Source organism: Syngnathus floridae, chromosome 10, assembly GCF_059516105.1.
Source record: "Syngnathus floridae isolate MCC-2025c chromosome 10, RoL_Sflo_1.0, whole genome shotgun sequence".
NCBI lineage: Eukaryota > Metazoa > Chordata > Actinopteri > Syngnathiformes > Syngnathidae > Syngnathus > Syngnathus floridae.
In genome coordinates, this window is record NC_142422.1 from 4,966,244 (window position 1) to 4,987,451 (window position 21,208).

At 46.2% G+C, this 21,208-nt stretch overlaps 1 protein-coding gene across 2 annotated transcripts in view; it reads right to left on the reverse strand.

The window, feature by feature from the left end:
• Positions 1 to 9,037: 9,037 nt before the first annotated feature.
• Positions 9,038 to 21,208, reverse strand: part of kirrel2 (kirre like nephrin family adhesion molecule 2) — a 129,931-nt gene continuing 117,760 nt past the window's right edge. For both annotated transcript variants that reach the window (XM_088388035.1, XM_088388036.1), the window contains 14 exons: positions 20,515 to 20,670; positions 19,795 to 19,944; positions 17,612 to 17,769; positions 16,478 to 16,628; positions 16,307 to 16,412; positions 15,922 to 16,070; positions 15,689 to 15,816; positions 13,651 to 13,777; positions 13,468 to 13,568; positions 12,673 to 12,871; positions 11,503 to 11,622; positions 11,288 to 11,397; positions 11,074 to 11,163; positions 9,038 to 10,969 (listed from right to left, as the gene is read on the reverse strand). In XM_088388035.1, the coding sequence (XP_088244161.1) occupies positions 10,475 to 10,969; positions 11,074 to 11,163; positions 11,288 to 11,397; positions 11,503 to 11,622; positions 12,673 to 12,871; positions 13,468 to 13,568; positions 13,651 to 13,777; positions 15,689 to 15,816; positions 15,922 to 16,070; positions 16,307 to 16,412; positions 16,478 to 16,628; positions 17,612 to 17,769; positions 19,795 to 19,944; positions 20,515 to 20,670 (2,240 nt within the window). In that variant the 3' untranslated portion in view covers positions 9,038 to 10,474. The remainder of the gene's footprint in view (positions 10,970 to 11,073; positions 11,164 to 11,287; positions 11,398 to 11,502; positions 11,623 to 12,672; positions 12,872 to 13,467; positions 13,569 to 13,650; positions 13,778 to 15,688; positions 15,817 to 15,921; positions 16,071 to 16,306; positions 16,413 to 16,477; positions 16,629 to 17,611; positions 17,770 to 19,794; positions 19,945 to 20,514; positions 20,671 to 21,208) is intronic.

Genomic DNA, 21,208 nt, shown 5'->3' on the forward strand with positions numbered 1-21,208 from the left:
CACTGACTCGAAAGTCAGGATTCGTTCCCTCACTGATCCGTTCTCGCGATGAAATGGAAATGCGAATCACTCACTCATTCGTTCACTCACAGATTCGTTTGTTGGCGAGCGGGAAATGCAATTCGCGACTCGTTCGTGAACGGGAAGTGACGTTATTTTCTTCTTCGTTTTGTTTTACGGCGAGGTGGCACCAGCTTCCATGGGCATTACTGACACCTACTGGTTGAAGTCATATGAACTTTTTAGAACTGCGAACTGCGCATGCGCATATATAATTGACAATTATTCTCAAAGCATCCCCGGATCTTAAGCTCCCAAGAGAGCAAGGAAATACTCATAAAACCCCTACTAAAAGGAAGAAATAGTCCTATCATTTCATTTCATCGTATTTATATATTTATCATAAATGTATTATTTATTTAGTTAAATGCCGGTCCGCGAAAATCTTTCAAACACGTAACCGGTACGTGGCGCAAAAAAGGTTGGGGACGACTGATCTATACTATTCGCTTGTGAGCTACTCCATAAAACAATATATATTCCAGACATTATGAGTAAGGCTTCCATAGTGTAGTGGTTAGTACTCTGGGCTCTCACCCCTCTCAAACCTCAGTGGGGCCTAAAACTTTTATCATAGAAAAGTTGCTTGTGTGCTGCCCCATATAACCGTACACCTCCCTAAAGCTTAGGTTTAGGTTTAGAGCTAGTATTAGAGCTAAGGCTAGGGTTAGTCCTAAGGTTAGGCTTAGAGCTAGGGTTAGGGTTAGGGCTAGGGTTAGTTAGAGCTAGGGTTAGGGTTAGGGTTAGAGCTAGGCTTAGGGTTAGAGCTAGGCTTAGGGTTAAAGCTAGAGTTAGGGTTAGGGTTAGAACTAGGGTTAGTCAGAGCTAGAGCTAGGGTTAGGCTTGCTCTTGCTGTGGTTAGGGTTAGGGTTAGGGTTTGTGTTAGGCTCAGGCTGGCTTTTGCTGTGCTGAGGCTTAGGGTTAGGCTTGCTCTTGCTGTGGTTAGGGTTAGGGTTAGGGTTAGGGTTTGTGTTAGGCTCAGGCTGGCTTTTGCTGTGCTGAGGCTTAGGGTTAGGCTTGCTCTTGCTGTGGTTAGGGTTAGGGTTAGGGTTTGTGTTAGGCTCAGGCTGGCTTTTGCTCTGCTGAGGCTTAGGGTTAGGCTTGCTCTTGCTGTGGTTAGGGTTAGGGTTAGGGTTTGTGTTAGGCTCAGGCTGGCTTTTGCTGTGCTGAGGCTTAGGGTTAGGCTTGCTCTTGCTGTGGTTAGGGTTAGGGTTAGGGTTTGTGTTAAGCTCAGGCTGGCTTTTGCTGTGCTGAGGCTTAGGGTTAGGCTTGCTCTTGCTGTGGTTAGGGTTAGGGTTAGGGTTTGTGTTAGGCTCAGGCTGGCTTTTGCTGTGCTGAGGCTTAGGGTTAGGCTTGCTCTTGCTGTGGTTAGGGTTAGGGTTAGGGTTAGGGTTTGTGTTAGGCTCAGGCTGGCTTTTGCTGTGCTGAGGCTTAGGGTTAGGCTTGCTCTTGCTGTGGTTAGGGTTAGGGTTAGGGTTTGTGTTAGGCTCAGGCTGGCTTTTGCTGTGCTGAGGCTTAGGGTTAGGCTTGCTCTTGCTGTGGTTAGGGTTAGGGTTAGGGTTTGTGTTAGGCTCAGGCTGGCTTTTGCTGTGCTGAGGCTTAGGGTTAGGCTTGCTCTTGCTGTGGTTAGGGTTAGGGTTAGGGTTTGTGTTAGGCTCAGGCTGGCTTTTGCTGTGCTGAGGCTTAGGGTTAGGCTTGCTCTTGCTGTGGTTAGGGTTAGGGTTAGGGTTAGGGTTTGTGTTAGGCTCAGGCTGGCTTTTGCTGTGCTGAGGCTTAGGGTTAGGCTTGCTCTTGCTGTGGTTAGGGTTAGGGTTAGGGTTTGTGTTAGGCTCAGGCTGGCTTTTGCTGTGCTGAGGCTTAGGGTTAGGCTTGCTCTTGCTGTGGTTAGGGTTAGGGTTAGGGTTAGGGTTTGTGTTAGGCTCAGGCTGGCTTTTGCTGTGCTGAGGCTTAGGGTTAGGCTTGCTCTTGCTGTGGTTAGGGTTAGGGTTAGGGTTTGTGTTAGGCTCAGGCTGGCTTTTGCTGTGCTGAGGCTTAGGGTTAGGCTTGCTCTTGCTGTGGTTAGGGTTAGGGTTAGGGTTTGTGTTAGGCTCAGGCTGGCTTTTGCTGTGCTGAGGCTTAGGGTTAGGCTTGCTCTTGCTGTGGTTAGGGTTAGGGTTAGGGTTTGTGTTAGGCTCAGGCTGGCTTTTGCTGTGCTGAGGCTTAGGGTTAGGCTTGCTCTTGCTGTGGTTAGGGTTAGGGTTAGGGTTTGTGTTAGGCTCAGGCTGGCTTTTGCTGTGCTGAGGCTTAGGGTTAGGCTTGCTCTTGCTGTGTTAGGGTTAGGGTTAGGGTTTGTGTTAGGCTCAGGCTGGCTTTTGCTCTGCTGAGGCCTCAGCAGAGCAAAAGCCAGCCCTAACCCTAACCCTAATCACAGCAAGAGCAAGCCTAACCCTAAGCCTCAGCACAGCAAAAGCCAGCCTGAGCCTAACACAAACCCTAACCCTAACCCTAACCACAGCAAGAGCAAGCCTAACCCTAAGCCTCAGCACAGCAAAAGCCAGCCTGAGCCTAACACAAACCCTAACCCTAACCCTAACCCTAACCACAGCAAGAGCAAGCCTAACCCTAAGCCTCAGCAGAGCAAAAGCCAGCCTGAGCCTAACACAAACCCTAACCCTAACCCTAACCACAGCAAGAGCAAGCCTAACCCTAAGCCTCAGCACAGCAAAAGCCAGCCTGAGCCTAACACAAACCCTAACCCTAACCCTAACCACAGCAAGAGCAAGCCTAACCCTAAGCCTCAGCACAGCAAAAGCCAGCCTGAGCCTAACACAAACCCTAACCCTAACCCTAACCCTAACCACAGCAAGAGCAAGCCTAACCCTAAGCCTCAGCACAGCAAAAGCCAGCCTGAGCCTAACACAAACCCTAACCCTAACCCTAACCACAGCAAGAGCAAGCCTAACCCTAAGCCTCAGCACAGCAAAAGCCAGCCTGAGCCTAACACAAACCCTAACCCTAACCCTAACCACAGCAAGAGCAAGCCTAACCCTAAGCCTCAGCACAGCAAAAGCCAGCCTGAGCCTAACACAAACCCTAACCCTAACCCTAATCACAGCAAGAGCAAGCCTAACCCTAAGCCTCAGCACAGCAAAAGCCAGCCTGAGCCTAACACAAACCCTAACCCTAACCCTAACCACAGCAAGAGCAAGCCTAACCCTAAGCCTCAGCACAGCAAAAGCCAGCCTGAGCCTAACACAAACCCTAACCCTAACCCTAACCCTAACCACAGCAAGAGCAAGCCTAACCCTAAGCCTCAGCACAGCAAAAGCCAGCCTGAGCCTAACACAAACCCTAACCCTAACCCTAACCACAGCAAGAGCAAGCCTAACCCTAAGCCTCAGCACAGCAAAAGCCAGCCTGAGCCTAACACAAACCCTAACCCTAACCCTAACCACAGCAAGAGCAAGCCTAACCCTAAGCCTCAGCACAGCAAAAGCCAGCCTGAGCCTAACACAAACCCTAACCCTAACCCTAACCACAGCAAGAGCAAGCCTAACCCTAAGCCTCAGCACAGCAAAAGCCAGCCTGAGCCTAACACAAACCCTAACCCTAACCCTAACCCTAACCACAGCAAGAGCAAGCCTAACCCTAAGCCTCAGCACAGCAAAAGCCAGCCTGAGCCTAACACAAACCCTAACCCTAACCCTAACCACAGCAAGAGCAAGCCTAACCCTAAGCCTCAGCACAGCAAAAGCCAGCCTGAGCCTAACACAAACCCTAACCCTAACCCTAACCCTAACCACAGCAAGAGCAAGCCTAACCCTAAGCCTCAGCACAGCAAAAGCCAGCCTGAGCCTAACACAAACCCTAACCCTAACCCTAACCACAGCAAGAGCAAGCCTAACCCTAAGCCTCAGCACAGCAAAAGCCAGCCTGAGCCTAACACAAACCCTAACCCTAACCCTAACCCTAACCACAGCAAGAGCAAGCCTAACCCTAAGCCTCAGCAGAGCAAAAGCCAGCCTGAGCCTAACACAAACCCTAACCCTAACCCTAACCACAGCAAGAGCAAGCCTAACCCTAAGCCTCAGCACAGCAAAAGCCAGCCTGAGCCTAACACAAACCCTAACCCTAACCCTAACCACAGCAAGAGCAAGCCTAACCCTAAGCCTCAGCACAGCAAAAGCCAGCCTGAGCCTAACACAAACCCTAACCCTAACCCTAACCCTAACCACAGCAAGAGCAAGCCTAACCCTAAGCCTCAGCACAGCAAAAGCCAGCCTGAGCCTAACACAAACCCTAACCCTAACCCTAACCCTAACCACAGCAAGAGCAAGCCTAACCCTAAGCCTCAGCACAGCAAAAGCCAGCCTGAGCCTAACACAAACCCTAACCCTAACCCTAACCACAGCAAGAGCAAGCCTAACCCTAAGCCTCAGCACAGCAAAAGCCAGCCTGAGCCTAACACAAACCCTAACCCTAACCACAGCAAGAGCAAGCCTAACCCTAAGCCTCAGCACAGCAAAAGCCAGCCTGAGCCTAACACAAACCCTAACCCTAACCCTAACCCTAACCACAGCAAGAGCAAGCCTAACCCTAAGCCTCAGCACAGCAAAAGCCAGCCTGAGCCTAACACAAACCCTAACCCTAACCCTAACCACAGCAAGAGCAAGCCTAACCCTAAGCCTCAGCACAGCAAAAGCCAGCCTGAGCCTAACACAAACCCTAACCCTAACCCTAACCACAGCAAGAGCAAGCCTAACCCTAAGCCTCAGCACAGCAAAAGCCAGCCTGAGCCTAACACAAACCCTAACCCTAACCCTAACCCTAACCACAGCAAGAGCAAGCCTAACCCTAGCTCTAGCTCTGACTAACCCTAGTTCTAACCCTAACCCTAACTCTAGCTTTAACCCTAAGCCTAGCTCTAACCCTAAGCCTAGCTCTAACCCTAACCCTAACCCTAGCTCTAACTAACCCTAGTTCTAACCCTAACCCTAACTCTAGCTCTAACCCTAGCTCCAACCCTAATCCTAGCTCGAACCCTAACCCTAGCTCTAACCCTAACCCTAACTCCAACCCTAAGCCTAGCTCTAACCCTTACCCTCTAACCCTTAGCCTAGCTCTAACCCTAAGCCTAGCCCTAACCCTAAGCCTAGCTCTAACCCTAACCCTAACCCTAACCCTAACCCTAACCCTAACCCTAGCTCTAGCTCTGACTAACCCTAGTTCTAACCCTAACCCTAGCTCTAACCCTAAGCCTAGCTCTAACCCTAAGCCTAGCTCTAACCCTAACCCTAGCTCTGGCTCTGACTAACCCTAGTTCTAACCCTAACCCTAACTCTAGCTCTAACCCTAAGCCTAGCTCTAACCCTAAGCCTAGCTCTAACCCTAACCCTAGCTCTAGCTCTAACTAACCCTAGTTCTAACCCTAACCCTAACTCTAGCTCTAACCCTAGCACTAACCCTAACCCTAGCTCTAACCCTAAGCCTAGCTTTAACTCTGACTCCAACCCTAAGCCTAGCTCTAACCCTTACCCTCTAACCCTTAGCGTAGCTCTAACCCTAAGCCTAGCTCTAACCCTAACCCTAACCCTAGCTCTAGCTCTAACCCTAGTTCTAACCCTAACCCTAACTCTAGCTCTAACCCTAGCTCCAACCCTAATCCTAGCTCGAACCCTAACCCTAGCTCTAACCCTAGCTCCAACCCTAATCCTAGCTCGAACCCTAACCCTAGCTCTAACCCTAACTCTAACCCTAAGCCTAGCTTTAGCTCTAACTCCAACCCTTAGCCTAGCTCAAACCCTTACCCTCTAAGCCTAGCTCTAACCCTAAGCCTAGCTCTAACCCTAACCCTAGCTCTAGCTCTAACTCTAACCCTAGTTCTAACCCTAGCTCTAACCCTAGCTCCAACCCTAATCCTAGCTCAAACCCTAAGCCTAGCTCTAACCCTAAGCCTAGCTCTAGCTCTAACCCTAGTTCTAACCGTAACCCTAACTCTAGCTCTAACCCTAGCTCCAACCCTAATCCTAGCTCGAACCCTAACCCTAGTTCTAACCCTAGCTCTAACCCTAAGCCTAGCTTTAACTCTAACTCCAACCCTAAGCCTAGCGCTAACCCTTACCCTCTAACCCTTAGCCTAGCTCTAACCCTAAGCCTAGCTCTAACCCTAAGCCTAGCTCTAACCCTAACCCTAGCTCTAGCTCTGACTAAGCCTAGTTCTAACCCTAACCCTAACTCTAGCTCTAACCCTAAGCCTAGCTCTAACCCTAAGCCTAGCTCTAACCCTAACCCTAACCCTAGCTCTAGCTCTAACCCTAGTTCTAACCCTAACCCTAACTCTAGCCCTAACCCTAGCTTCAACCCTAATCCTAGCTCGAACCCTAACCCTAGCTCTAACCCTAACCCTAGCTCTAACCCTAAGCCTAGCTTTAACTCTAACTCCAACCCTAAGCCTAGCTCAAACCCTTACCCTCTAAGCCTAGCTCTAACCCTAAGCCTAGCCCTAGCCCTAACTCTAACCCTAGTTCTAACCCCAGCTCTAACCCTAGCTCCAACCCTAATCCTAGCTCGAACCCTAAGCCTAGCTCTAACCCTAAGCCTAGCTCTAACCCTAACCCTAGCTTTAACTCTAACTCCAACCCTAACCCTAGCTCCAACCCAAATCCTAACCCTAACCCTAAGCCTAGCTCTAACCCTAAGCCTAGCTCTAACCCTAAGCCTAGCTCTAACCCTTACCCTCTAACCCTAAGCCTAGCTCTAACCCTAAGCCTAGCTCTAAGCCTAACCCTAACCCTCTAACCCTAGTTCTAACCCTAGCTCTAACCCTAGCTCTAAGCCTAACCCTAGCTCTAAGCCTAACCCTAGCTTTAACCCTAACCCTAGCTTTAACCCTAACCCTAGCTCAAACCCTAACCCTCTAACCCTAAGCCTAGCTCCAACCCTAACTCTAACCCTAGCTCTAACCTTAAAAGCTAACTCTCTTCACCCTGTCCACCTGGGTAGTGGGTATGATCCATTGGTTTGCTAACTCTCTTCACCCTGTCCACCTAGGTAGTGGGTATGATCCATTGGTTTGCTCCGCCAAATTGGGGGCGGGGCCACCTAATGCATTTACACATAAATTTGTTTGCTCATGCGTACACACACACACAAAGCGAGGTTCCAATTCTAAAATCACGGTCAGGCACATGCCCGCACCTGGGATCGTACCAAGGTCTTTCCGCGTAGGAGCCCGTGTCACTAACCAGTCGGCTATTTTGGCTTGGTAGGCTTCTGCCGTCTGCACTCTTTTGTACTAGTGACGTGCATTCCGTTTCTTTTAAGTGAACTGAATCTTTAGAATCGGTTCACTCAAAAGATTTGTTCAAAAGAATCGTTCACCGAATTGTTCGCGACACTTTCTTAAAATTCCTTAAAAATTATGGTCAAAGCTTAACTGAAAGTGAAAAGTGCCACACCCGCCCTCACCCTCCATTTTCTGATTGGCTGTTTGATCTGTGACGTCACTCAGACACTCCATTAGGTACACCGCCATTTTCAGGTTCGTTCGCGAAAATTCACGAGTGAGTGACAGACAGCCTTGCTGCTATGCCAGCCGACACACGTTATGCCGACATTGATGTTTTTATTTTGTATTTGTTGGATTGTAGTCGATGGTGTTATTATACCGAGTGTTTGAATAAAAGGTTGAAAAAAAATCCGTTGCCAACATATACAAATATAAAAATGGGACCCGTTTCCTCTTCTGCTTGGCACTCAGTGTAAGTGTTGGAAGTGGGGCCTTAGATCACACTTATTGTCATATAAAGCAGTTAACCAAATGTCTGATTTTTATGTTTTAATTGGCGAATATTAAAAACAAGGAAAACAACACCAGACAAGTTTAAACATAAATGTTTATTAAAAATAATAATAATAAAAGTACATTTCAAACCAGCAATCCAATGTGAAATTGTAGTAGATATATTAGATAATATTTAGGCGTATATATGCACACGTTACTTAAAAACTACGATAAGTGTTATACCACTATGACGTTGTGTTACCAGCTCAGTGGCCTAAGAGGAGAGTGTCCGCCCTGAGATTGGAAGGTTGTGGGTTCAAACCACAGCCGGGTCATACCGGAGACTATAAAAATGGTACCCATTTCTTCCCTGCTTGGCACTCAGTGTAAGGGGTTGAAATGGGGCTCTGCTCACGATCATTGGGACTTTAATTTTTTAAAATCAAGATTACCCAAAGAGAAGCATAATTTCCACGTTTTTGCATAACGGCGCATCCCTTCATGCAATAAAGTTAGCCGTTAGCCTGCTTGGCACTCAGTGTAAGGGGTTGAAATGGGGCTCTGCTGCTGCTCACAATCATTGGGACTTTAATTTTTTTAAATCAAGATTACCCAAAGAGAAGCATAATTTCCACGTTTTTGCATAACGGCGCATCCCTTCATGCAATAAAGTTAGCCGTTAGCTTGGAGAAAACGTGCATAAAAGAAGCAGTGTTTCAGCGAGTGGTTCTTTCTTGGCAAATCGTAAATCGACATTCTAGCTTACATAGTTCACGCCAGGAGCGAGACCCAACACGTTCACTGACTGATCCGTTGATGCACGGGAAGGAAGGCAGTTCACCCACTGACTCGAAAGTCAGGATTCGTTCCCTCACTGATCCGTTCTCACGATGAACTGGAAATGCAAATCACTCGCTCACAGATCCGTTCTGTTTGTGAACGGGAAATGCAATTCACGACTCGTTCGTGTACGGGAAGTTAATTCATTTTCTTCTTCGTTTTGTTCTACGGCGAGGTGGCACCAGCTTCAATGCGCATTACCGTCACCTACTGGCTGAAGTCATATGAACTGAAAAAATAAATCACTGTCGGAAGTGATTCGTTCACTCTTGTTCACTGAAAACATTCGTGTTTTTAAACGAATCGTTCACTCACGAGCCAACACTACACCGCTCCGCAGTGGAGCTGTTCAAAATTCCACACTTGAACGCCGACTTTATCGGAAATGGTTTTATTTAAATATAAATATGTGTACAAAGATACAAGCAATGGTAGCTTATATTTAGCAAATAAAATTCTTAATACATTATTAAAAGAATGATCAAGCAAATGGCAATTAGATGAGATAAAAATAATAAACAAGCAAAAAAACAACAACAACATTCGGTGATTGGTAAAGCAAAAAATAAAATAAATGTGTGGCTCTAAATCAACCAAAATGAAGATAGATACGTATTATATAAAGATATTTTACAATAGAGCAGCTTACACGCTGTACATTAAGGCTTATATAAAATATAAAAATAAAGACAAGCGATGATTTTGCCTCCACTATCAAGTTTGACTTGTTCTCGTCAGGCCGTCAAATGGCAGTGCAGGCATCAAACACGGAAACATCCACAAGGTAGAATGCGACTGATCCAGATGCAGAACCAAACGTCTCAAACATGAAATGGACATGACTCTAAATGTTTTCACTAGACACACCATTTGCATGCAACAGAGAGAAAACATGGGCTTAGGCCATTTGTACAGAGATTTCCCAGGGTAGTACTGTTTCTTGTAAACATTTTGAGACCATTTGATTAAGATGTAAACCGCCCATCTTGACGACTGCCCGGCATGTTGCCCCTCCCACCTGACAAGTTTAGTTCAAGTCAAAGATTGCCACCATGTTACTTCCAAACGATCACATTTGATTGTTCTGCTAATACCCTACTTTCCCCTGCTCCACAATCACAAAACACTGTAGAAAACAGTACCAGGGTAAGGAATGCAGTACTGGGACCCCAACCCTGTAAAATGATCACCATCTTTGGGTTTTTATGGCCTTTTCATTTGCTTCCTTATTAAAACATACTCTTGCCAGTTCTTTATGGAAATCAACTCATCTTCATATTTTCTGGTCCGGTTGTTTCCTTGGGGGTCCAAGGTCAGGCCAAAGTATTCGCAGGTTAGTTTGTTTCTATGGCTAGCTCAGTCACTTGTTGGTAATCAACACAAATGTGCTTAGTATTCCTCTGGCATGCCAACCAAAAAAACAGCAGAAGACAGATGACGCTAGATTGTTCATGTCCGTTTTAAAACTGTAAGAACTTGACGGCCGATGTTTCAGATTGAGCGCGAAGTAAACTTGAATGCAGCTATACCACTTTTGTCAACCGATAGGCTATCTCCACATGTTTGGGTCATGTGTGGGTCAATCATGCAGAGATAAACCGATGAGGTATCGCTCTTCGATTTGACTTGAACATCACAATCTGCTGAAATTTTCAGCTTTGTTAAGCATCGATGATGATCCCGCCATTCCCGTCAATGGCTTGCTGTGACTCCCTCTTAATACTTGTCCAAAGTTGACAAAGTTCATGTTAGTTCTCCCACATGGGTATGTGACGTAGTTAACTCCTCGTAGCTTTTGATTTCCGACTCCAATCAAACATGCGTCTGCATACGTTGTGAGGGTCGGCCGTAGTCCGACTGTTGGGAGGACACTTGTGACGAGGCGTAAGAGAAACGGGACGAGCTGGACACCTTGCTGGCTTCGTCCGACTGGTCGTACGCATCCACTTTTTCATAAGAGGCCGGCTTGACGTAACTGGTGAAGGCGCGACCGTAGGTTGCCGGCAGGTAGGCGGAGCCACTGTAGACGGTTGGGTCGGTGGGATAAATGGTGGCCGGTTGAGAAGGCTGCTGTTGGGCGGCCTGTTGTTGTTCGTACGTCGACTGGGTCAGCGTGTTGGTGGCGTATCTTTGGGCGAAGTCGTAGACCCGTGGCTGGGTGCCGTGTTGGCCGTACATCGGGCTCGGGGACGGTAGCTGCGACGGTGTGTAAACAGGCCGAGGGTTGGGAACGTATTCGGAGAAACCGCCGCCGCGAATGTGACGATCTTCGTGGCCGCGTACGTTGTAGTAGCCGTTGGTGGGATCCTTGAGTGCACAGAGAGGTAAAAGTCTCTTGAGTACTTGACATTCTTTAGATGCTGAAAATGAAAGTATGGTTTCCTGCTATTCTTTTTCAAGTGTGTGTTTACCTTGATGTCCGATCGCTCATCCTCCTCCTCTTCCAAGAGATCACTGTGTTCTGTGCGAGATGTCCCGGGAGACTCGCTACTATTTGGAGCCTGAGGGAAGACCGAGCATATTTTGATGAATTAATACAGCCAACAAGACCTCGCTTGGATAAGAACAAGACCACTCTCTGTTACATGTTGGCTCTGAATGACATGAGTGTATCTGGAATTTTACCATGGGCTCTTTGACATCCTCCTCGTCGTCATTTCCTCGTGTGGCATTGTGATCACTGTGAACGATTTGAACTCTGATGTCGCTCTTGGAGAGGCGAGTACATCTTTTGCCTGCAGGAAATGAAAAGTGACAGTTAGGATCTATTTGAAATCAACTTGGACTAGATTGCTTGATTTGGAAAAAATTGGCGAGTGACCCAGCTGTCTCATACTGACCGTTGAGCTCACCTTTTCCTGTGTGCCTGCAGCAGATGGAGATGAGCGTGATGACGCAAATGAGCAGGACACAGCCTCCACCAACCGAGCCACCCACAATTAACAACATAGGTGCGGCTTCTGGAACCAGAATAAAGAAAGCGATGGTTTCTCGAGTGTCAGAAACCTCCGATACCAAGACCAGGATAAACATTTGATACAAAGGAAAAGACTAATCCCTGAGATGTCAGTTCCTACAGGATGCAACCTCAGTTAACCGTGACCACAAACATATGCTTGTGCAGACAATCTAGCATCACACACTGGCTATTGTCTCTAATCTCCCCAAAGTAAAGGTAACAAGGCTTGACATGCAATGAAGCAATAGACAGTCATCTAATTAGAGATTCCAGAAGATACCAGCGCCCATTTCTCTGGAGACCTCACTATGCTACAGTGATTTCAATGACTACAGAGATCCTTATTTTTGGTGTCTGCAGCAACAAAGTCTTCCACTGGCTGCAGCATTCCAGTGTAATTTGAAGATCACTTTAGTGGAATGCAGCCAGAGATGCTGGGTTTGACTCAGAGACAGTGATGGAGAATATCAGTCCAACCTAAAACACATGACTCCATCTAATTGACTTTTGTCCCCAATCAATATCTATGTTATAAGGGCAAACATATTCATTAAAGCTAACCATCGGCTGATTAAATCATATCGATTGGGAGAGTATAATTAAGATAAGGAGAGGCATGGGGTCTGCTTTTACCTAATCTGGTCTCCTTTGCAGAAGGATTGAGCGTTTCATTATGTTGTCTACAGTAGGCTTCAGTGGGAGAGTTTTACATTTTGATTGGCGATTTACTTCGCAGGATTATGCAAAAACGACCTGACTGATTTTTAATGGAATTTTGTCGGGCTGGGAACCAATTCCGTCTTGGTACAGAACCAGATTTAGTTTTACTTTTTGCCATACAATACTGGCAAATCACCAGATGTTAGAACCTGTCCTCATGTCAACGTCCAGAATCGGTTGCTAGCCAATCGTAGGGCACATACCATAGACAAAAATATCAAAAATATTTCACACTTGCGTCTACATTTATAATCAATTTGGAGTCTTCATTTAACCCAGAAAAGGATGGAGGAAGTTGGAATACCAGGATGAACCCCACAAAAGTACGGACCTTGTTCTTTGAGCGTGAGCAAGGCGGTGCCAGTGCCAAAGTTGTTCCAGGCAGTACAGTTGTAGCGCAGGTCAAAATCCGGCGCCAGAGTCTCAGAAAGCACCAGAGATGACACAACTCCTTGATCGTTGGTTACCGTCTGCACTGAGTAGCGACCAGAGGAACCGGACGACAAGCTGATATCTCCAAAGGACCATACCTGTGGAAAGGAGCAAGATGGTACATAACAGATCGGTGAGTGATTCTTTGGTGAGTAAAGCAAACACACCCTTAAATCCATTCATTCTGGTATCAGCATCGCTCTCTGTACGACTTTCTTTCTGCTGACCTCGGAAGCTCAACGGGGTTGACCCAGCTCACGAGCTTATGTTTAAGCACCCTCCCACGTGCGGGTGAGGTCTGAGGGGGGTGAGCTAGCCACATTGAAGTGGGCCTACTCTTTGCTGCCGGTAGCATAGGGCAAGCAGAGCACCTGTCTACCTCTCTTGCCTCTCCTCTCGCACCCTAATTATCCTCTCTCAGCCCGGCATACATTCATCGGTTCAACGAGGTCAGCTGAGTGATGCTTCTCAGGCCGCTAATTGAATGCAGTTTGGCTGAAACCCGTAGGAAGCCCGTCTCCCACAGCTCCCTCGACTCCTATCGCTTCATTTAACGCCGGTGCAATTACATTCCTGAATATGTGTCTTTATTAGTGGGTTGAATATGGAGGTGTGAAGGTGAGGTCAAGGGCAATGCTATGTATGTCACAAACATGGGTGAATCACCGAAAGTGATAGTTTGAGATTGACTTACAATCTTATAAGGCGGCGGTGTGCTGCCCACTCTACATTCCAGCTTGCCCTTGGAATGCTTCACAGCATGTTGTGTGGCCTCAGCGGTGATGATAGGAGGGCCTAGAGAACAGAAGCAGAGAAATGAAAACACATTCAGACATAGTAAATTGACAAATGTAATCTATCGGCGGAGGAGGCACACCGTTTACGGTCAGAGTGGCTTCTCTTTCCGCAACTCCGATGCGGGGAACAATAGCCTTACAGGTGTAAGTGCCGGCTTCTGCTTGAGTCACAGATTTGATCTGCAAGGTGTTGCTGTTACTTAAAACCTGGTGAGAGACAAAGTAGGGCAGGGGTGTCATTTATTTTGCGTCATAGCTTCTTTCGGAGAGCCATTATGACTGTCAACCCAAATGTATGAGCACCTCATATTATATACAGCTACAAAACAAACTGACAAATAACTCATTTTCAAATCAGAGTAAAAACTGGTCAAATACTTAAAAAAAAAGATATTAAAAGTGAAGACAATTTGCAATTCTAGTAATGACACACGAATTTGATGCACAATTTGTCTTCGCGGGCCACATAAAATGATGTGGCGGGCCGTATCTGGCCCCCGGGCCTTGAGTTTGACACCAGCGAAGTAGGGCAATGAGACTGGAGCTTTTTTATTAGCGAGCAGTTCAGATGTCTCCTCGTGTGAAAAGTTTGAAACAAATCCACACCGTACCACTTTCAAGCATCCTTTTTATTGGAAGTATCAAGCTGTTCGAAAAATATACACCTTATGTATTCGTCGATGTTAATTATAAGCAGCACGTACAGTCTCGGTTTAAGGGTGAGGATATAAAAGGTGACCTTGTTCCTATCTTTCACTTTGCTATGAGACGAGGTAAGATGTCTGTGGTTGGAGGAGCAGGTGGATATGGAAGATAATAACGGGTTGTTCATGAGCGTAGCATGGAAATATAAGCAGACACTTCTTAGAGGCAGCAGGTATTTTTTGAACCGTTTCCCTACATGCCAGTTTTGATTTAACTTTTTTAAACTAAAGTTTCAAAGTGCTTTTCCTATCTCGTCTACTATTTTTTCCCTTGAGAGTAACCCAAAGGGTGAAGCGAGAAACTGCTTAATTGATTACTCAGAAACCTTTTCAATTATAGTTCAACATTTTTTTGCACAGTGCTCTTTATTGAATTGTTTCTCCCTGATGATGTAACACCGTTTACTTAATTGATGCGGCCATCTTCCCTCAAACACCTAGCGGTTAAATGCCAATTAAATTAAAGTTTACCACTCCGAACTGAACTGCGATGAACTGAATTATAGTTCTCGGAAACACAAGTGGCATCGTTCGAGTGGCTACGGATTCAGTTGGTTTTGCCGTATTATTTTTTTTTTGATACTCAAACACAAACTGAGAAGCTGCTCGGTAAGATTGTTGTCATTAAATTGCGAGGACACAATGCGATGGTGTGAGTGGGCCTCTGAAGCGGCTACGCTCCTTAGCTCATTGATCCCGTCATTCTATCAAGCTGTGCTTAATCCATTTACCTCCACTCAGACCTCCCTCCCATTTCCACACAGTCCCCCCTCTCACACTCTCCACTTTTCTTTTTCAACACACTTACAAAGTAACCCAATTAATCCATTACTCTCGGCTATGTGAGGGGACAGTAGAAGCGGGTGGATTAGAAAAAGCTCTGCTTTCACCCTCAAAGGAGCCCAAAGTGTTTGCTTTCAGATGTGACGACGTCGCTCGCGGCATCTCAAATCGTATTCCACCCGGGGTGTTTTCACCTGCTTGTCTTCGGCACTGGTAGCGAGGAAACACGCTCCTGTGGGATCGTATAGTGCTGATGTGGTGCACTAAACTATTTTTTTTTTTTTTATACCAGCATAGTAATGTTCTATTATTATTCAAATGCTGCTAGGGGCTGCCTGATACGCTGTCGATGTTTTAAGCGCACCGCTTGACTGACTTCTTCTCGGCCTGATTGAGATGAGCGCGATGACAGCCAGTCGGAGCTCGGCAACGTATCCGTCAGTGGACAGACAGTTCTTTGCCAGAGGCGTTATCCCTCAGGGAGCATGGCGAGTGCAGCTTTTTGAAGAATGTGTAGAGAGAAAAGTGTGAAAGCGTCATGCCTGGAGGCCACGTGTGAATGTTTCACTCTGAAGGGACGCTGATCAGTGATGAAGTGTTGAGTCTTCAAGATGTTTGTATATCGCCTTACCTCGCTTGAGCCTTGTTTGGTCCAAGCTAGGGTCAGGGGAGGGTTTCCAGTCCACGTGCAAGTGAATGCCGCATCCATCCCGATATCAACCGTCATTGGCTTTGGCCCCGACAACAATCTGGGGCCAACTGTGCGGGAAGCAGACAGTTTGAATCAATGTGTTTATCGTTGAACACATACGCCTCAGGGCCGCGACCTAACAGCTTTGTTTACACTCCTTCGGTCCGACTTACATTGCACATCGACCAGGGTGCTGACATTGGTGCTGCCCACAGAGTTGGACACCGCGCAGGACACCGGATCTGTGAAGTAGGAATAGTCCACAGTCACCTCCAGACTGTCGCCGTTGGCCTCGGAGATGGGGACGCCTCCTTTAGACCACCTGGGACGGATGAATAATCACATTATACAGTCAGATTATTAGTTCGGGGAAGGTACTTAGCCATGCATATCAAAGTGCCTATTAGCTCTTTCATAGCGTGTGCCAATCATAATCAAATGCTGCCAATCAAGCGGCTCATTCAAGCAAATTATTCAAACATGGGGACTTTTTTTTTTTTTCTCTCGAGGTGATGTGCTTTTCAACATCACCAGCAGAAACAATATATTCTCTCGTACCTGTAGCCAATAATCTCCGGATTGGCTGAAGCGGTGCATACGAAGAGAACCTTGGCACCTTCGGTTACCGTCTGAGGCTGGACTGACAAAACCACAGACGGAGGATCTGCAAGAAAAATTTGCGGTGATTTGTGCTCGTTGGGTAAGAATGCGGATGAGTTTGTGACTCACGTTGGACATTGATAGTGATGGATGTTTGTCTTCCAGCAGGGGCAGCTTGGTTGAGAACTCTGCAGGTGTAGGTGCGGCCGGAGTCGCTGTCCTCTGGGATGATTGGAAGCATACTGACAGCTGCCTCCCTCTTCCCATCTTCCATCAGTGTCTGCAGCAATACGCATTTGCACTTAGGTTCAGCCGGAAGCCACTACAACATCTATATGTCATCCTATTTTTAGCTTTATACATACGCCAGTAACGCTATTTTAATTTAAAATTCTTTGGCACCGTCGATGAAATATATTAGTATATTTTACGATGCGGCATGGGGATTTTTTTTTTTGCTGTTCCTACACTTCTGAGAGCGTTTGCCGTCAGCGCCTTGTTTGTCATCGTCTTTTAAATCTATTTACTGCTTACAGAAATCAATACGCCTAAGTGAGGCAAGGTGTAGATTGTGAGGGTAATGCATACTGCACACACACACACACACAAAGAAGTGTAATAGCCAAATTGCTTGTGAGTCTGTTTTTGGATGGTGACAGTGAGGCAAAAGTGTCACACGCATGGCAGGCTGGGTATTCTCCCCTGGACAGCAAAATCAATAGAGCGATTTTTGCTCTTCCTCAGCAACAAACAATTTTTTCTAATCACACCAGACCCCTTTCATATCTTAGTGGTTGGAATTTTCTTTCTTTCTTCTTCACCCCCCGCCCTGCCAACCCCTCTCCACTGCAAGCACTCGCCTCCTTAAATGTGGTGTTTAGCGTCGTTTAGCGTGGTCAGAGAGCATGAAAAATGTGACACTTTCCCAGCCGTGGCCGAGTCACGCTTCGCCGCACCCCCATTGTGTTTCTGCATTGTAGTGTTGGTGATTCGCTTTCTGCAGAAAGTCTACTGTATGAAAGCCTCATGGCTGTCTGAGCTTTGGCATGCTCCAGTTATGCTGTAGTGTCACTGCATTAGCGGAAGGGGAGGGGGGGAGCAAGGGGTGGGGGGGTTACCGGGAGTATAAGGGGGAGCAGGAGTGAAAATGGGAGGAGGACTGCAGAGAGCGACTTGAGCAAATCTTATGAGACAAGGGTGGCGATTGAAAACTGTATCTGAGTAGTATCTGAGTTCTGTTTACATCATGCAACTTGCACGTACCTTGGAATAAATGGCTGTCTCCATGACTTCCCCATCTCTGTACCAGGTGATCTCTGCAGCAGGTTTGGCTCCGTAAGATCTGCAGGTGAGGTTGTGTGGCGTATGGGCTTTAAGACGCACAACAGGGCCTCCCTCCACCAAGGGATCTGAAGGAGGGACTGTAAAGCAATAACAAAACACATCGCTCAATACAAAACACATCAAATTAACTGACTGTTTATACGCTTTTTCCGATTGGCTGGTCATCAAGTCCGGTGTTTACCCGAGGAAAAAAAAAAAATTCAAGAAAATGGATAGAACTGAAATTTCATTTTGACACCAAATACAAGAATAAACATATAATCTGTAATTTCGGCACATTATCTTCAAAATTGAAATAATGGAGCTAATTAGATTACATCCCCCAATACTGTGACATTAAAAGAAGCAAACAAGTATCCTCGTATGATGATGATCTGTTTAACAGTGTATCATTGATGAAAAGTCTTCAAGTGGAGGTCCTCCGAGGAGAAAATAACACAGTTCCCATTCTTTATTTCCTTTTGCAGAGACGAGCGGTATTGTTGCAATCGTTCCCACTGTTGCTGAGCGATGTTTGGGCTGAATTGCTTATTTGTTCATTTATTTGCATGGTTTCTCACACAGCACTGGCAAGCCAAGCGTGCCACCCCTGATGAGGGCGTCCATTTCCCGGTCCAATAAGGAGCGGCGTGAATGCGGGGTTTGTGTTGGCCTTTTTTGCTCCCTCCACCGAACCAATTTCACTGTGTGTGTCTGAATTGTCAGAGGTCTTTCCGTTGCTGCCGCACGGACACTAATGGAATCCGAGTGCTAGGTGATTTTAATTTCCATGCCGATTCCCCTGACTGCACTCCAGACGTTGACTGCGGATTGCTTTGGCACACGGGCAACTGCACGCAAATACACATGCACAAGGAAAAAAAAAAAAAAAAACAAGACCCCCACGCACTTTCTTTAGCTCTACTTTTACCTAAACATATAGAAGTCAAGGTTCAGTCTAGATCTGCACAGGGGCAGGCTAGACTAGGTTTTGGTATTTTCCCAGACTCATCACGGCCCGACTTGAAGCAGATGTTTCCGTTTCAATAAATTCCGCTCGCAAGACTTTCACTGATGTATATTCCTAATTGGAAAGTAATGAGACACAGTATGCTTTGCTACAAAAATAAAACAAAGTGTCGCTGAAACATAAATCTCAATTTAATTACAATAGGGGAAAAAAAATATAGTGAAATTAATTAACAAATGAAGTCAACGATTTACTGGATATTTTAGTCATTCGGCAGTCCGTTCAGTTTAAAATTATAAAAAGAGACAATTTACATGAATTAAAGATGACTAAGAAGCCTTCTGTCAGTATAAGACAAAACCCGTCTCAGTAAAACTATAGGTCAAATACAAACTTGAACTTGTCTGTTTGATTATCTGTCAAAGTAGTCTGGATAAGTATACGAATATAAATAAGCTTTTTTTTTTTTTTAGGGGAAAGCTTTCCGTCATCCAGTTGTGTTATGTGATTGATCTTTCTGACTTGGCTTTTTTATAAGCAAGCTGGCTTAAGTAGATATATGGGGAGTGACATTCCTTCAAATGCCACCAGATGCCAGCAGTGCTTTGTTGGGTCCCACAAGACCTGTAACCCCCCCCACAACCCTGCCCCCCTCCTCAATGTCTGCGTGAAGAAGTGGATCACTCACATCGCGTTAATGTAAAAACTGCCTTGCGGTTGACAAATGTTGTGGCTCACCGTAAAATGTGCTAACTATGCAGACCTTGACTTTCAAGTGACTACTCCAGTCATTTGTGATTCCTGCAATCACATTAGCCAAGACGTCCACAGTCTTGAGTGTTTACTTTTTTCCTTCCCTCATTGGGCTCTCTTGGCTGAGCTTTAGTAGAATTATGCCCCCAGCAATTCATTTCCATCAAGAAATGAGATTTATCACTCAGGGGTTATTGCTGAGTGGTGATAAGAAATCATTTTATTAATTGTAAAGCCTTTAAAGAGGTCAGTGATATTGTACACAATGCAATACAGATTTCATTTGTCTGTTCCGAATGAGATAATTACACATTGTACTGGACTTTTTTTAATTTTTTTTTTATAATGCCCGTGTTTATACTTGTCTCATGTGATGCAAAGTCCGAGCTGCGTATCTTACCTAGCACAGTCAGCTTGGCACGGTGTGAGCGCAGGCCCGCCTGTGTCGCCTGACACTCGTACACGGCGTCATCCACCAGCTCTGCCGAATCGATCAGCAAGCTGTGCTCGCCTGATAGCGGGTCGCCCATTAAGGAGTAGCGTTTCCAGCCTGCGTGAAACCGGCACACACAACAGTCAGACACAGACCCGGCAACAATAAACACATAATGACACAACTACGGAGCCCATTTGGACCGAGCGCCAAGAAATGTGGAAAAGCTGTTTAAGTCATAAATGAACGCAGGCGGCACCTCGGTAGGATTGAGCCATTGTGTGTGTGTGTGGAACAGCATGAGGTGGGGAATGAAACGCATGAGGACTCTGTCCTTGAAGCACAGACACAATAAAGACGGTGGCAGGGCCTCTGGGGCCGAAAGGCAGTCTCTCCGCCATCAAATGTCAGTGTGAAAAGCTGATTGATTATCTCCCTTCCTGCAAAAGCCTTAAAACGCTAAGCAGCAAATCACGTTACGTGCGCGCAGCACTCAACGACCTTTCACCGTTCAATCTTGTAAAACCTAAACAGTTAAGGAAGAGAAGCTTGCTTTCTAATGGGGCCCGCCATTGATCGGAGTAAGACAAGCACTAGCAAACTAAAGAGAATTTACTTTTTATTAAGAGTTGTTTATGTTTAGATCTGCTAATACAAAACATCTTGGGTGAGTGACATCATTCATACCTGGTAGATCTCTCTCTCCACCCAAAGCCAGTCCATCTTTGGTCCACTGCACCATCTCCCGATAGCCCACAATGACACATGGTAGAGTCACGGACTGGCCAGACACCACCACCTGGTCCTGAGGCTGCTGGGAAAAGTAGGCTGCTCGGGTGGCGGCTGCAAGGACAGAAGGATGAACATGTTTTGAATCTGACAAGAATTGATATTTTCAGGGCAAATGCTATACAAAAGAATGACAGCAGGTGTGTCGGGTTAGGATGGTGAAAATAGCCCTGAAAAGACTCAAGCTGATCGTTCAATAAACTGACATTTTAAAAAGATGGATGAGGCTGACTTGGGTGAACATTTCATATTCCCCCCACTCCTTCATAAATATCCCTGTCAAGAAGAAGACTCAGCATTGCCCCATAACTTATTTAACTCTTTCCCAAGTCCATATGCTTTTATGCTTCCTGGCACGAAGCACTTTTCGAAAGAATGTGCAAACAAATGTGCCGCTTTTTCAGTGTACTTTTTGTAAAAATGGATGTTAAACAATTAAAACAGCACTTAAAGTCCCCGGGGACTCGTTTTGTTTGAGGCGCTTGAAATTCAGTAGCGGCACCTGCTGCCGTTGTGGTGTTGTGTTTAAGTGCGCTACACACTCTCAATGGATCGCTTGGCTGGCCTTCACACACACACACACACGCAGAAA